Source organism: Ursus americanus, chromosome 25 (assembly GCF_024610735.1).
Source record: "Ursus americanus isolate L20-20 chromosome 25, mUrsAme1.1.p, whole genome shotgun sequence".
NCBI classification, from domain to species: domain Eukaryota; kingdom Metazoa; phylum Chordata; class Mammalia; order Carnivora; family Ursidae; genus Ursus; species Ursus americanus.
The window spans coordinates 35,894,007-35,909,984 of NC_142151.1; the positions used below are offsets into that span (position 1 = coordinate 35,894,007).

Below are 15,978 nucleotides of genomic sequence, written 5' to 3' on the forward strand. Positions count from 1 at the left end.
TTGTGAGATCAAGCCCCATGTTGGGCTCTTCTCTGGGCATGGAGCCTGCTAAGATTATCTCTCTCCATCTGCCCTGCCCCCCCTAAAAAATGCTTTCAGGGAAGGAAGAATAAAGCTGGAGATTTCATAATCCCAGATTTCAAGCTACACTACAAAACTAGAGTAATCAAAAGAGTATGGCACTGACACACACACACACAAACACAAAGAAACAAAAACAAAAAACCACAGACAAATCAATAGAACAGGATAGAGAGCCCAGAAATAAACCCACACTTTTTTTTTTTTAAAGATTTTATTTATTTATTTATTTGACAGAGAGAGAGACAGCCAGCGAGAGAGGGAACACAAGCACGGGGAGTGGGAGAGGAAGAAGCAGGCTCCTAGCAGAGGAGCCCGATGCGGGGCTCGAACCCAGAACGCTGGGATCACGCCCTGAGCTGAAGGCAGACGCTTAATGACTGCGCCACCCAGGCGCCCCCTAAACCCACACTCTTATGGGCAATCTATAAGGAGGCAAGAATATAAATGGGGAAGAGATGGTCTCTTCAGTAAATGGTGCTAACAAAACGGGAAAGCTACATGGAAAGAATGAAACTGGACCACGTCCTTACACCATACACAAAAATAAATTCAAAATGGATTAAAGACCTAAATGTGAGATTTCAAACCATAAGACTCCTAAATGAAATCACAGGCAATCATCTCTTAGGTATCAGCCTTAGCAACGGGTTTATGGACATATGGACAGGTTTCCTGAGGCAAGGGAAACAAAAGCAAAACTAAACTATTGGGACTTACACCAAAATAAAAAACTTCTGCACAGCAAAGGACTCCATTAGCAAAATGAAAAGACAACCAACTGAATAAGATATTTGCAAATGATATATCCAACAGGGATTAATATCAAGTAATATATAAAGAACTTAACACAAAAAACAATCCAATTAACAAATGGGCAGAGGACCTGAATAGACATTTTTCCAAAGAAGACATACAGATGGCCAACAGACACATGAAAATATGCTCAACACCACTAACCATCAGGGAAATGCAAATCAAAACCATAATGCAATATCACCTCACACCTCAGTCAAAATGGCTGGTATCAAAAAGACAAGAAATAACAGGAGTCGGCAAGAATGTGAAGAAAAGGGAACACTCATGCACTGTTAGTGGAAAGGTAAACTGGTACTACCGCTGTGAAAAACAATATGGAGGGTCCTCCAAAAATTAAGAGAAATACAGTATGACCTAGTAATTTCCGTTACTGGGTATTTACCCAAAGAAAACAAAAACACTAATCCAAAAAGATATACATACCCCTATGTTTACTGCAGCATTATTTGCAACAATATGGATGGACCTAGAATGTATTATGCTAAGTCAGAGAGAAATATGATAGGATTTCACTAATATGTGGACTCTGAAAAACAATATACTCTTCAGTACAGAGAACTGGAAGTTGCCAGAAGGGAGGCAGATGAGGGGATGGGTGAAACAGATGAAGAGGGATTAAGAGGTACAAACTTCCAGTTACAAAATAAGTCACAGAGACGGTAAGTACACTGCATAGGGAATATAGTCAATAATACTGTAATAATATCTTAAGGTGACAGTGACTACACTTATTGTGATGAACACTGAGTAATGTATAGAATTGTCAAATCAGTATGTTATACACCTGAAATGAACATAACATTAACTATACTTCAATAAAAAATAAAGGAAAAATGTTATGAAAATTTAAGCTAATAAGTTTTATTACTAATAATGAAATATACAGTAAGTAGTACTTTTTAAAATACATTTGAGATGGGGCGCCTGGGTGGCTCAGTCAGTTAAGTGTCTGCCTTCAGCTCAAGTCATGATCCCAGCATCCTGGGATTGAGCCCCATGTTGGGCTCCTAGCTCAGCAGTGAGCCTGCTTCTTCCTCTGCCTGCCCCTCCCCTTGCTTGCTCTCACTGTGTCAAACAAATAAAATCTTAAAAAAAAAAAAAATACGTTCAAGAAGATAAAATCATAGTCTGATTACCACTGGAGAAATTATATAGTTAAAAAATTTTCCCAAAAAACGTACAAAACAAACAAAAAAACCCATGAAACAGATGGTTCACTAGGTGGGATCACCTAAGCTTTCAAGATATAGATTTAAAATATTACATAAATTTTCCAGAGAATAAAAATAGTGGTATACTCTGACCAGTTCTGTAAGGTGAATAAAACCTCGTATCAAATTTAGACAAATATGATAAAAGGTCATTTCACTCCTGAAAAATACACCCATGGAACAGAATCTGTGTTTAAAAAAAAAAAAAATCCTCATCAAGATTGGCGTAGCATTAGAAAATCTATAAAATGAATTTACTGTTTTAAGTAAATACTCGTATCCATGTCTGCAAAAATAAAACCATTTAAGAAAAGAAAGCACATGCCTGGGCAAGGGGGAACGAAGGAGTAGGAAGACCCTGAGCTCATTCCCTCCCACAGACACATCAAGGCTGCCGCTGCATACAGAGGAACTCCCTAAGAACAACCTAAAGACTACTGGAACAGCAATTTCAAAGCTAAAGTTATGAAGAGCGAGCCACATTGAGACGGGTAGGAGGGGCACCGATACAGGCTTACCGGGAACCAAATTCCTAGGAAGGCAGCCCACAAGCAGGAGGAATATCCCAGGTACAGGGTTCCTCCTTGAAGAGTGAGGGTTTCAAGCAACACGTGAGGCACTCCCTCCCACCTTGGAGATAGACACCAGGAAGATGAGCCTCCTTGTCTGGCTTTGAAAATCAGCAGGACTTCTGCTCTTAAAGGACCCACACGCAATCTCACTCACTCACTCTAAGACCCAACACAGAGGCAGCAATTTGAAAAGCACCTGGGCCATACATGAAGGAGATTTGTTTACTAACTCTAGGGCATGTGCCAAAGGGGAAGGAATCTGTAGGAACTTTCTCCAGGAACACAAGCTTTGGTGGGCAATATTTCCTAGCCCTCCTTCAGCCTAGTTAGCCTGATGCTGGCAGGCACCAGTTCTGACACTCTCCATATACCTTGCTAGCAACACCTGTACCACACACACACTCTCCCCCACATTCCACTGTGGACCTAACACACTCACGCTGACAAGTACTCTTCCACAGTGGCTCCCACCCCACCACACCCAGTGGGCAGCCTTGTAGGTCCAGTGATCTTCCAAAGCGACCCCCATGCCAGTGTAGGATGCCAGCCCTGTCCAACAGCACACCTACAACAGCTGGAACCAACCACACTGGGTTCTAATCATACTGACTAGCACACAACAGCAATCGGGCCTATCAGCCAGCCATACCAGAGGCCAGCCCACAGCCCACGCTAGTGTGCCCACAGCAGGGATAGCCAGGCATTATAACCATCAGGCTACAGGCCAGCCTCACCCACTGGTACACCCACAGCAGTTGTGGACTAAACAGTAGGGTGCATGCACTTCACACAAAGGACACCACTAGAGCACCTAGCTCTAGTGACAGGGGGGACTACACTTCTGGGATGCACAGGCTGCCTTCTACAAAAGGACAATACCTTTAACACCAATAGATGTAGCTGACCTACCTAATACACAAACACAGAAAATCAGACAAAATGACGAGACAGAAAAATTTTTCGAGCAAGAGAACAAGATAAAAACCTCAGAAAAAGAACCAAATGAAATGGAGATAAGCAATCTACCAGATAAAGAGCTCAAAGTAATGGTCATCAGACTTCAGAAAAGATGAACTCAGAACTTCAACCAAGAGATAAAAATATAAAAAGGAACCAGTCAAAATGGAAGAATAACTGAAATGAAAAATACAGTAAAGGGAATCAACATATTAGCGGATGAAGAATGAATCAGCAATCTGGAAGACAGGGTAGTGGAAATCATCCAAGCTGAACAGCAAAAGAAAACAGAACTTAAAAACTGAGGATAGGTTAAGGGGCCTCTAAGACAACATCAAGTGTACTAACATAAGAGAAAGGGTTAGAAAACTTATTTGAAGAAATAGCAGAAAACTTCCCTAACCTGAGGAAGGAAACACATCCAGGTCCATGAAGCACATAGCCTCAAACAAGATGAACCAAAGAAGTCTACACCCAAACACATAATAATGAAAATGTGTAAAGTTAAAGAACAGCAAAAGAAAAACTAGTTAACGTACAAGGGGACACCCATTAAATTAACAGCTGATGTTTCTGCAAAAACTTTGTTCAGTCCAGCAGGTAATAGCATGATATATTCGAAGTGATGAAAGGAAAAAAAAACCTACAACCAATAATACCTTATACCAAACAAGGTTATCATTTAGAATTGAAGGAGAGATAAAGAGTTTCCCAGAACAAAAAAAGTTTATCACCACTAAACTGGTCTTACAAACAAAGTAGTAGAGCAATCACTTAGAAAGTTATTCTGAAGGTTAAAAGATGAAAGCAGTAAAATCAACTTTATAGTTAAGAGATACAAAAAATAAAAGATTAAAATAACATGACATCAAATACATAAAGCATGGAGTATGAGGGAATAAAATGGAGTTTAGAATGTCCTTGAATTTGGGGCACCTGGGTGGCACAGTCGTTAAGCGTCTGCCTTCAGCTCAGGGCGTGATCCCGGTGCTCTGGGATCGAGCCCCACATCAGGCTACTCCACTAGGAGCCGCTTCTTCCTCTCCCACTCGCCCTACTTGTGTTCCCTCTCGCTGGCTGTCTCTCTCTGTCAAATAAATAAGTAAAATATTAAAAAAAAAAAAAAAAAGAATGTCCTTGAATTTAAGCAACTAACTTAAAATACTGCTATATACATAGGGTGTTATATATAAAACTCGTAGTAACCACAAATCAAAACCTGTAATAGATAATACACACACAAAAGAGAAAGGAATCCAAGCGTAACACTGAAAGTCATCAAATCACAAGTGAAGAGAGGAAGAAAGGAACAGAGAAGAACTACCAAACAACCAAAAAAAAGATAACAAAATGGCAGTAAGCATATACCTATCAATAATTACCTTAAATGTAAATGGAGTAAGTGCTCCAAAGACATCAGGTGACTGAATGAATAACAAGTAAAACCTACTTGCTGCCTACAAAAGACAATCCGGACCTAAGGACACATACAGACTGAAAGCGAAGAGATGTAAAAATCTATTCCATGCAATTGGAAGTGGGGGGAAGAAAGCTAGGGTAGCGATACTTATGAGACAAAACAGACTTTAAAACAAAAACTAACTGAATGGAAAGTCATCAGAGAGGGAGAAAAACCATGAGAGATGCTTAAGTATGGGAAACAAACTGAGGGTTGTTGGCGGGGAGTTGGGTGGGGGATGGGCGTTAAGGAGGGCACATGATGTGATGCGCACTGGATGTGTATATGCAACTGATAAATTATTGAGAACTACATCTGAAACTAATGATATACTACAAATTGACTACTGAATTTAAATAAAACAAAGAGTAACAAAAGACAAAGAAGAGTATTACATAATGATAAAGGGTCGATCTAAAAGGATATAATATTTGTAAATATCTGTGCACCCAACATGGGAACACCTAAATACACAATGCAAATATTAACAGACCTAGAGGGAGAAACTGACAGTAATTAATTAATTGTAGGAGACTTTAACACACTACTTACATCAATGGCTAGATCATTCAGAGAGAAAACCAATGAACGGCGGCTTTCAATGGCACATTAGAACGGAAGGACTTAACAGATACACACAGAACATTACACCCAAAACCAGAATACACATTCTTTTCAAGTGCACATGCCACATTCTGCAAGAGATGTCATATGCTAAGCCACAAAACAAGCCTTAAGGAATTTAGGGAGACTGAAATCATATCAAGCATCTTTTCTCACCACAATGATATGAACAACCAAACTAAATTACAAGGAAAAAACCTGGGGAAAAAACACAAAAATGTGGAGGCTAATCAACACACTACTAAACAACCAATGGGCCAAAGAAATCAAAATGGAAATAAAAAAATACACGGAGAAAAATGAAAACACAATGGCCCAAATTCTTTGGGACACAGCAAAAGCAGTTCTAAAACGGAAGTTCATAGCAATACAGGCCAGGACTATCACCTTATGAAATAGGAAAAAAAGTAAAACTACCCAATCTTATACCTAAAAAAACCAGAGAACAAAGCCCAAACTTATAAGGTAGAAAATAAAAATCAGAGTGCAAATAAATGAAATAGAGACAAAAATAGGAAAGGCTAATGAAACCAAGAGCTGGTTCTTTGAAAAGACAAATTTCATAAACCTTCAGCCAAACTCGTCAAGAAAAAGAGGACTCAATCAGAAATTCAAGAGAGGTTACAACCAATACCACAGATCACCAAAGACTTGAAGAGACTACCACAAGATATGCCGGATAACGTACATGAAAGGTATAAATCCCTAGGGAAAAACCCACCAAGCCTGAATCAGGAAGAAATAGAATTTGAGCAGACCAATTACTAGTGACTAAAATCAGTAATCAAAAAACTCCCAAACAGAAGTCCAGGACCAGATGGCTTCACAGGTGCAATTTATCAAATAATTTAAAGTTAATACCTATCCTTTATCAAACTACTCTGAACAAATTGAAGGAGGAGGAACATTTCCAAGTACATTCTATGAGACCAGAATTACCCTAATACCAAAACCAAAGACACACACACACACACACACACACACACACACACACACACACAAACACACACACACAAGAAATTACAGGCCAATATCCCTGATGAATATAGATGGAAAATTCCTCAACAGAATATTAATAAACCAAATTTAACAATATATTAAAAAGGATCATTTACCACAAGTGGGATTTTTTTCCAGAGATGTACAGACAGCTCAATATTTTTTAATGTATCACGTTGATTTGTGAATAAAAGATAAAAATCAACTTGATACGTGCAGAAAATCATTTGGCAGGAGTCAACACCCACTGATGACAGAAACTCAAATGGATATAGAGGGAACATACTGCAGTATGTTCATATATGCCATATATGACAAATCTACAGCTAACATCACACTCAATGGTGAAAAACTGAAAGCTTTTCCCATAAGATCAGGAACAAGACAAGGATGTCCACTCTCAACTTTCACTCAACACAGTACTAGAACTCCTAGCCACAGCACTCAGACATTTCAAGAAATAAAAGGCATCCAAGTCCACCAGAAAGTATTAGATTAACTGAATTTGTTAATGTTGTAGAATACAAAATTAATATATAAAAATCTACTGTTTCTATACACTAATAGCAAAGTAGCAGAGAAATTGGGAAAATGATCCCATTTACAGTTTTAAGAAAAATAAAATAGCTAGGAATACATTTAACCAAGAGGTGAAATTTAACAAGTAACCTGTACTCTGAAAACTATAAAGTACTGATGAAACAAATTGAAGATGACACAAATGGAAATATATACTATACTCATGAATTGGCAAAATTAATATTGTTAAGATATCCATACTACCCAAAGCACTCTTTGGATTCGATGCAATGCCTATCAAAAGATCAATATTTTTCACAGAACTAGAACAATCCAAAGATTTGTATGAAGCTAAAAGAGACCCAAAATAGCCAAAGCAGTCTTGAAAAAGAAAAACAAAGCTGAAGGTATCACACACCCAGATTTCAAACTATACTCCAAAACTACAGTATACAAACAGTTTGGTACTGGCATAAAAACCAGGAGAGCTCTGAAGTAACCCACACTTTTATGGCCAATCTTTAACAAAATAAGGCAAGTATACATAATGGGGAAGGGCAGTCTCTTCTACAAATGGTGTGGGGAAAACTGGTCAAGCTGGTCAGCTACATGCAAAAGAATGAAACTGCACCACTTTCACACACCATACACAAAAACTCGAAATGGAACAAAGAACTAAATTTAAGACCTGAAACTATAAAACTCCTAAAACAAAAGCAGTAAACTCTGAAATATCAATCATTCTTAGCAATATTTTTTTGGATCTGTCTCCTTAGGCAAGGACAGGAAAAGCAAAAACAATTGGGACTACATCAAACCACAAAGCTTTTGCATAGTGAAGGCACCATGAACAAAACGAAAAGGCAACCTACTGAATCTGCACCAAATCGATAAGGGGTTGATATCCAAAATATTTTTTAAAAACTCCAACAGAATAGCAGTCCAATTATGAAGGGCAGAGGACTTGAACAGACATTTCCCCAAAGACGACATACAAATGTCCAGACACAGGCTAAGATGCTCAATGTCACTAATCATTAGGGAAACACAAATCAAAACCACAATGAGATATTACCGCACACTAGGCAGAAATGGCTAATATCAAAAAGACAAGAAACAAGTATTGGCAAGGATGTAGAGAACAGGGAGCACTCATACGGTGGGAATGTAAATTGGTGCAACCACTACGGAAGGCATGTGGAAGGGTTCCCTCAAAAAACCTAAAAATCATGTGATCCAGCAATTCCACTTCTGGGTATTGACCTGAAAACAAAAACACTAATTCGAAAAGATATATGCATTCCTATGTTCACTGCAGCATTATTTACAATAATCGAGATGTGGAAACAACGTGATTTCTAAGACCATTGATAGATGAATGGATAAAGAAGATGTGGTATATAAGTATACAATGAAACATTATCCGACCATAAAGAATGAAATCTTGCCACTTGTGACAACACAGATGGATCTAGAGTATATTTATGCTAAGTAAGTCAGCGAAATACAAATACCATTTGATTTTACCTATATGTGGAATCTACAAAACAAATAAACCAAACAGTCTGATAAATACAGGGAACAAACTGGTAGTTGCCCGTTGAAGGTTGGGGGCAGGGGATGGGGTGAAATAGGTGAGAGGGAGTAAAAGGTACAAGCTTCCATTTATAAAATAAGTCACAGAAACATGAAGTACAGCATAGGGAATAAACTCGATAATACTGTCATAACTGTGGTGATATATAGTAACTATACTTATCATGGTAACCATTTCATAACATATGTAAATGTTGAATCTCTATAGTGTACAACTGAAACTAATGTTGTACGACAATTACACTTCAATTAAAAAAAGGAAGCATGTTTTTTAGGGATCATAAAACTAGTATTAAATTTTCTGCCAAGAACTTATGGCAAATATTCTTAACGGTGTAACTTTATAAGTATTCCCTTTAAAATCCAGAGGAAAAGGCTACTATCATCTCGTCAACATTTTACAGAGGTTTTGGTCTTGCTGTAAGAAAAAAAAAAAAAAGGATTGAAAAGGAAGGATAACACCATAATTCACAAATGATATAACTGTCTACATTGAAAAAATAAATTATGAGGTTTTGAGTGATGAATCAGGTGGCTAGAATTTTTAAAATCAATAAACCAAGTAGTCTATTGCATTCCTATCAATCAGCATTCTATGCCATTTACAATAAAAAAGTAACAGAATTTGTGCATGACTGGCTTGAAAGAAAACATGTATTGCTGAAAGACATTTAAAAAGACCTACATAAATAGATAATTGTTTTATAAGGAGTTGAAATGCTGATCTAAAATTTCTATGGAAGAATAAAGGTCTAAGAATAGCCAAAATACTCTTGAGAAAAATAAGGTAAAGGTATACACCCTACCAATTAGTAGGACTTATTATAGGGCTAAAAGTATTAAAATACAATTGACTCTTGAACAACATGGGAATGAGGGACACCAACCCTGTGCAGTAGAAAATCTGCATATTAACTGTTGCCTCCCAAAAACTTAACTACTAATGGCCTACTGCTCCCCAGAATAACAGAGCTACTAACACATTTTGTATATGTATTATACATTGTATTCTTACAATAAAGCTAAAGAAAATGTTAAGAAAATCATAAGTAAAATAATTTACAATACTGTACTGATGGAAAAAATCTATGTATCAATCTACGTATAATCTACGTATAATTTGACCTGTGCAGCTCAAACTGTGTTGTTCGAAGGTCAACTGGTAGTGTAGAACTGGTACATGGGCTAATTAGGAAAGTAATTGACTAATGGAATGGAGGAATCATTTGCAGGCACTTGTGCAAATATAAATTTTTTATGACACTGCAGATTCTAAGTAAAGGAGGTGAACTATTCAATGCATGGTCTGAGGAAAATGATTATCCAAATAGAAAAGGAACAAAACTAGCTACCTATCTAATTTTATCCCAAATGGTTTAGAAATTTAAACATGAAAGGACAAATTTTTAAATGTTTATAAGAAAACAGGATATGTGTAGACTTTGAGTTACAGAAGGTTTCTTAAAATACAAAATTGCTAACCCTACAATTATAAATTCAGTTCTGTTACACATTTTCATAAACACAAAGAAATGAAAACTAAGCAACAAATTACTGAAAGGTAGTTGTAATACATATAAACCAAAATGGGTTTAGTATCACAAAGTTATAAATAACATCTAAAAAGCAGTAAGACAGTCCAATTTGTTGGCACATAGTTTTTCATAATATTCTCTTATTGTCTTTCTGTGGGGTTATTTCCTTTCATTTGTGATTTATTTGGGTCCTTTTTGATAAGTCTGGCTAGGAGCTTGTCAATTTTATTAATTTTTTCAAAGAAACAGCTCCTGGTTTCATTGATCTGTTCTATTGTTGTTTTTAGTGTCTATATCATTTATTTCTGTTCTAATTATTTCCTTTCTTCTACTGATTCTGGACTTTGTTGCTTTTCTAGCTCCTTTAGGTATAAGGTTAGATTTATTTAATATTTTTCTAATCAAAACTACAATGAGGTATCATCTCACACCTGTCAGAATGACTAAAATTAACAACACAGGAAACAACAGGTGTTGGCAAGGACACAGAGAACGGGGAACCCTTTTGCACTGCTGGTGGGAATGCAAACTAGTGCAGCCGCTCTGGAAAACAGTATGGAGGTTCCTCAAAAAGTTAAAACTAGAACTACCTTAGGATCCAGCAATTGCCCTACTAGGTATTTAGCCAAAGGACATGAAAATACAGATTCGAAGGGATACATGTACCCCAATGTTTATAGCAGCATTATCTACAATGGCCAAATGATGGAAAGAGCCCAAATGTGCATCGAATGATGAGTGGATAAAAAAGTTGTGATTGATATATATTATATATCACATATATAACATACATATGGTATATAGGTAATGGAATATTACCTAACCATCAAAAAGAATGAAATCTTGCCATTTGAAATGACATGGATGGAGCTAGTGTATTGTGGTAGACAAAATAAGTCAGAGAAAGACGAATACCATAGCTCTCATTCATATGTGGAATTTAAGAAACAAAACAAATGATCATGCAGGGTGGGGGGGGGGAGGAAAACAAAGAAACAGATTCTTAACTATAGAAAGCAAACTGATGTAGGGATGTACTATATGGTGACTAACATAATAAAAAATTATAAAAAAATAAATAAAAGAAAAAAGAAAAAGAAAGCAAACTGATGGTTACCAGAGGGAAGGTGGGGGTGGGCTGGGATGGGTTAAACAGCTGACAGGGATTAAGGAGTGCACTTCTGTGATGAGCACTGGGTGTTATATGGAGGTGTTGAATCACTAAATTCTACACCTGCAACTAATATTATACTGTATATTAACTGGAATTTAAATGAAAACTTGGAAAAAAATTAAAATTAAAAAAATAATAAATAAAAAGCAGTAATGACAAACACCACAGTGGAAAAATAGGTCATATTTCTTTCATTCCTCAGAGTAAAGGAAATATAAATGGTCGGTAGATATGAAAAGATGTTCAAACTCAATCATGGAACTGAAAATTACTACAGCGATGAAATATATCACATTTACACTGGCAAAAATGATAAATCTGAAGATACCTTGTATTGAAAAGGACATCATCAAAAGGAATGTTCATACACTATTGATAAAGATGTAAATTGGTACAACCACTTTAAGATACACCGAAGTTGAACATCACCAAATTCAATGACATAACAATTTCAACTGTAGGAATACACCCTAGATTTTAAAGTGAAGTTCATTATGAAAACCTGGAATAGGTCCAAATATCCACCGACAGCATGTAGGCATGTAAACTGAAGACGAATTATTATAAAGGAGTGAAAATCCATGAACTACAACTACAATGCTCAAAAAGAAGCAAAACCAAACAGCTTATGAACACAAAGACATATAGAACTATTTTTCAATATGGATGAAAGCAACTGGAACATATAAAATTCATGGTATTGGCTACCTCTTGGAGATATGCAAAGAAATAGAATAAGGACTTAGCAAAGGCCATATGACTGTATTAAATTCTGGCTCTTCAATCTGGTGGTGGATTTATGGCTATTCATTTTATTATTTTGCTTTAAATTTGCATATAGCTTTTGTGTATGTAGTAATTGGCAAAATATCAGTTCTTATTCTTTAAAATGTATTGAAGCAGAAGCTAATAATGACAATCATTAATCAAGACAATCAAAATGATTACAGTAAAAGGAAAATAAACATTTTAAACAATTCAGTAAATAATTATATGCTATATTTATTCATAAAAGATTTTTTTTGAGAGAGAACACACAAGCTGGGGGGAGGGGCAGAGAAAATCTTATGCAGATTCCACTCTGAGCGTGGCGCTGAGCGTGGAGCTGATCACAAGGCTCTATCTCATGACCCTGAGATCACAACGTGAGCCGAAACCAAGAGTCAGATGCTTAACCAACCGTGCCACCCAGGCACCTCTATAAGTCACATTTAATTTGCAAAGTTACTTACCCAATGTGTCACATTTCTCTCTAGCTCCACAAATGTCTTCCCTTAAAACAAAAAATTTTGAAGCATTTTCAGAAAATATTTTTACAAGTCAAAACAAAGATAAAGAAGCTTGAACTATGATGTGACTATTACCACAAACTCACTTCCAAATCCAGATCTTATTAAGCCCTCAATAATTTAAACCTAGGATAATACACCATTTGCATATACCAATAAGCAACAGGTGCTATATAAAAGTGCTGAAAAGAGTTGAAGCTTTAACCACACTCAACGATAAGCTTTCTAAGTGTACTTTTCACCTCTCCGCCTTTACTTACATGTATGTGTAATATAGTTTATGCTTTTCTAGATGTTCCATCATTATGAGCTTCAGCTGTTATTCTCCACCACAAATAATGTTCTGATATTACCAAATTGCTTATTTTTTTTCTTCTGCATGACTTAGTCCCTATGTGTTCAGTTTGACAGTTCTCTTGTCTTTCCTTATGGTCTCCCTCTTCTAGCCTCCTTTGTCTGCCTCCCATCTTGTAATTCATTATCTCCAATCTTTGTTGCTTGGCCTCTAATTACAATCCAGGGAAGAACCACGGACTGATGATATAAAATGGTGTAAAAAATTAAGTCAATTTTGCTTTTGTTCTGAAATTTTACAGCTATTTTACATGGACTAAGTGTTTCATTTCAGAGTTCTAGAAAGCAGATATTTTGGAGTCTGACCCCTAAGTGGAAGAATTATTTCCTTTTGTCAACCAACCAATCCTAAGATCTAAATATCCTGGTAGTATATTTACTACCATACTGTTGCTGAAGCAAAGGCAGGAATTAACAATATATAGTAATGCTTGTAAAATGGACAATCATTTTATAACAGCAGAAGTTGTCCTCCTTAAGCAGGTTGAGAAAGACCCTCATAAATGCAGTCTAGTAATTAAGGCATGTATTAAAAAAAAAATCTGTTCCATGTTTTGATGTTTAAGTACAAGAAGTCCAAAAAGAGGACAACCGATTAAATTCAAAAGCTCTTCTTTCCAAGTGATTGAAATATCAAGTGGGGAATGAACATAACCTGTATTCAGTTCCATAACTATGTTCATTTGCAATTATTTGTCATAATTCTGTCACTAAACAAGGAAATTATTTTGTTTGGGTCAATCCATTACTCAGCAATCTAACATTGCTAATTTCCTAAGGAATCAGCTAGCATCCTGGTCTGCAACAACAATGTTTTCATACAATAGTATCTTTTGCAATACAAGTTCTCAGAGAACACTTCTGTGTGTTATCAATAAAGAATTAAGGTAACAAGAAGTATCAGTGATCATGCAGGAGAGAAAGGGTGAATGACTGCAGTTGGAAGGGTTATTTCTAAAACTGTACCTAGTGATAAGAACAGCAGTGTCATGGTGAGAAGGGTGAGCATCATCAAGAACATTCTGAGTTTGTTGCCACAAACAGAAGTTGCGCAATGTGGTAGCTGCATTGTAACTGATGACTGGTCCTTCCTACACAAAAAAATGAGTAATTCAATATTACATTAAAACATCCACAGCCTCTTTTTCTCTCCAAGCTTGTCAGCATCCTTGCAATTCACCAAATAGGATTTTCAGAGGCAAGTGAAGCGGCATTTCTCCCTTATATTTATTCAAAAATACTTTAGCAATACTTAAAAAATGATCAAAAGGGAATCTAGTGAGACCTTCTCAATGTAACCATCCAATATGGAGGATCAAAAAACTTCTAAGAAAAATTTTAAATCCTTCAATGACAGGATTATAAAAGGGAATACTTCATTGTTTTTAAACCTTAGGTTTTCAAGCTGTTTTTGTTACTTCTTTTCCATCACAACATAAAAAGTTAATCTCACGCCTTTTCAAATGAAGTTTTTAAATGTAAATTTTAGAAACATCTCTTTTCTAATAACAATTTTGTGATCTATATGTATTGTTACTAGGAGCTGACCACAGTTAAGATTACTAACTTCAGGCCTGTTTCTTACCTGTTCATTATGAATTACAACTAATTTTACGATTACTATGTTGATAAGATTTCCAATACTTGAGTCCTTGTAGATTGCTGCAACCTGCAAGGGAAAAAATGTAGGATTACCTGCACTGTAGAATATTAAGAAGCATTGGAGTTCTAGTTCTTAATAGAACTGCACTTAATTATTAATATTGTGCTGTGCTCTAATGAGAATATGTTTTATCTTAGAGTTAAATTCTTATTACATATGCTCTAGGATTTTCTAAGACAGTCCTTTAGATGTTGTAAATGTAAATTTTGATGTAATAACTGCTAATAAAATTATATTGAAAGTGTTTTATTTAAAAAGTATAGGATTAGATGCCTTAAATGAGTTATTTCTTCTCAAACATAAATTGAAACCAGTCCTAGAACGTCTATTCTCTGATTTAGCTGCGCACTGGAATCTCCTATGGACCTTTTCACAAATCCAGATACCCAGGTCACATCCCTTACAAATTAAATCAAAATCTCTAGGGTTGAAACCCAAGCATCAGTGCCTTTTAAATTTCCCCAGTATTTTGTAATGATTCCAATGTGAACCTGAGTTTGAGCATGAGTATCCTTAAACCTACTACCGAGATCAGTCTGTAGATCGGCAGGGTATGTACCACCTAGAGCTGATCAGAAATGCAGAACCGCAGGCCCCACCCTGGACTAGTGAAGCAGTCTGCATTTTAACAAAATCCTCCAGTAACCTGAACACTCAGACCTTGGAAAATATTTTAGATGATTCAGCAGGAATTCCACTTCATTCTGTGTCACAATCCATAATTAACATAACCGTTTTTCTCCATAAAAATATATGTTTTACCTATTTTTCTGGTAGTTTTACCTAATATTTTCCACAATGGCTGCATATTTCCAATTCTGAGTGTGCTTATAATTTTTAATGGTTAGCACTACTGGAATCCATGGAAATAGATTCATCCAAATCACACAAGGAACCCTAGGAGGGGTCACAGGTCACAACCTGGTCTTTAATTCTCTAAGACTGAAAAATGCAGTTCTATGAGGCTCTCTACATGGGCTCAGTGTGTGATTCCTGGTTAAGGTGCTAATTCACTAGATTCATCTCCTCTTCTTGTAGCCATCATAAAGGTTTCCACTGCAGTAGTGGTTTCTTCTACATCCAATGCCTCTGTCTTGCACTCCTTCAGAGACATAATCCCCTCAGG

At 36.4% G+C, this 15,978-nt stretch overlaps 1 protein-coding gene across 3 annotated transcripts in view; it reads right to left on the minus strand.

The window, feature by feature from the left end:
- Positions 1-15,978, minus strand: part of ADAMTS20 (ADAM metallopeptidase with thrombospondin type 1 motif 20) — a 176,838-nt gene that overhangs the window by 104,024 nt on the left and 56,836 nt on the right. For 2 of the 3 annotated variants that reach the window (XM_087855784.1, XM_045801246.2), the window contains exons 5-7: positions 14,775-14,858; positions 14,156-14,280; positions 12,779-12,819 (exon numbers count right to left, since the gene is read on the minus strand). In XM_087855784.1, the coding sequence (XP_087711910.1) occupies positions 12,779-12,819; positions 14,156-14,280; positions 14,775-14,858 (250 nt within the window). Of the gene's footprint in view, positions 1-12,778; positions 12,822-14,155; positions 14,281-14,774; positions 14,859-15,978 lie in introns of those variants that run through there. The other variant, XM_087855783.1, reaches the window with a different exon arrangement.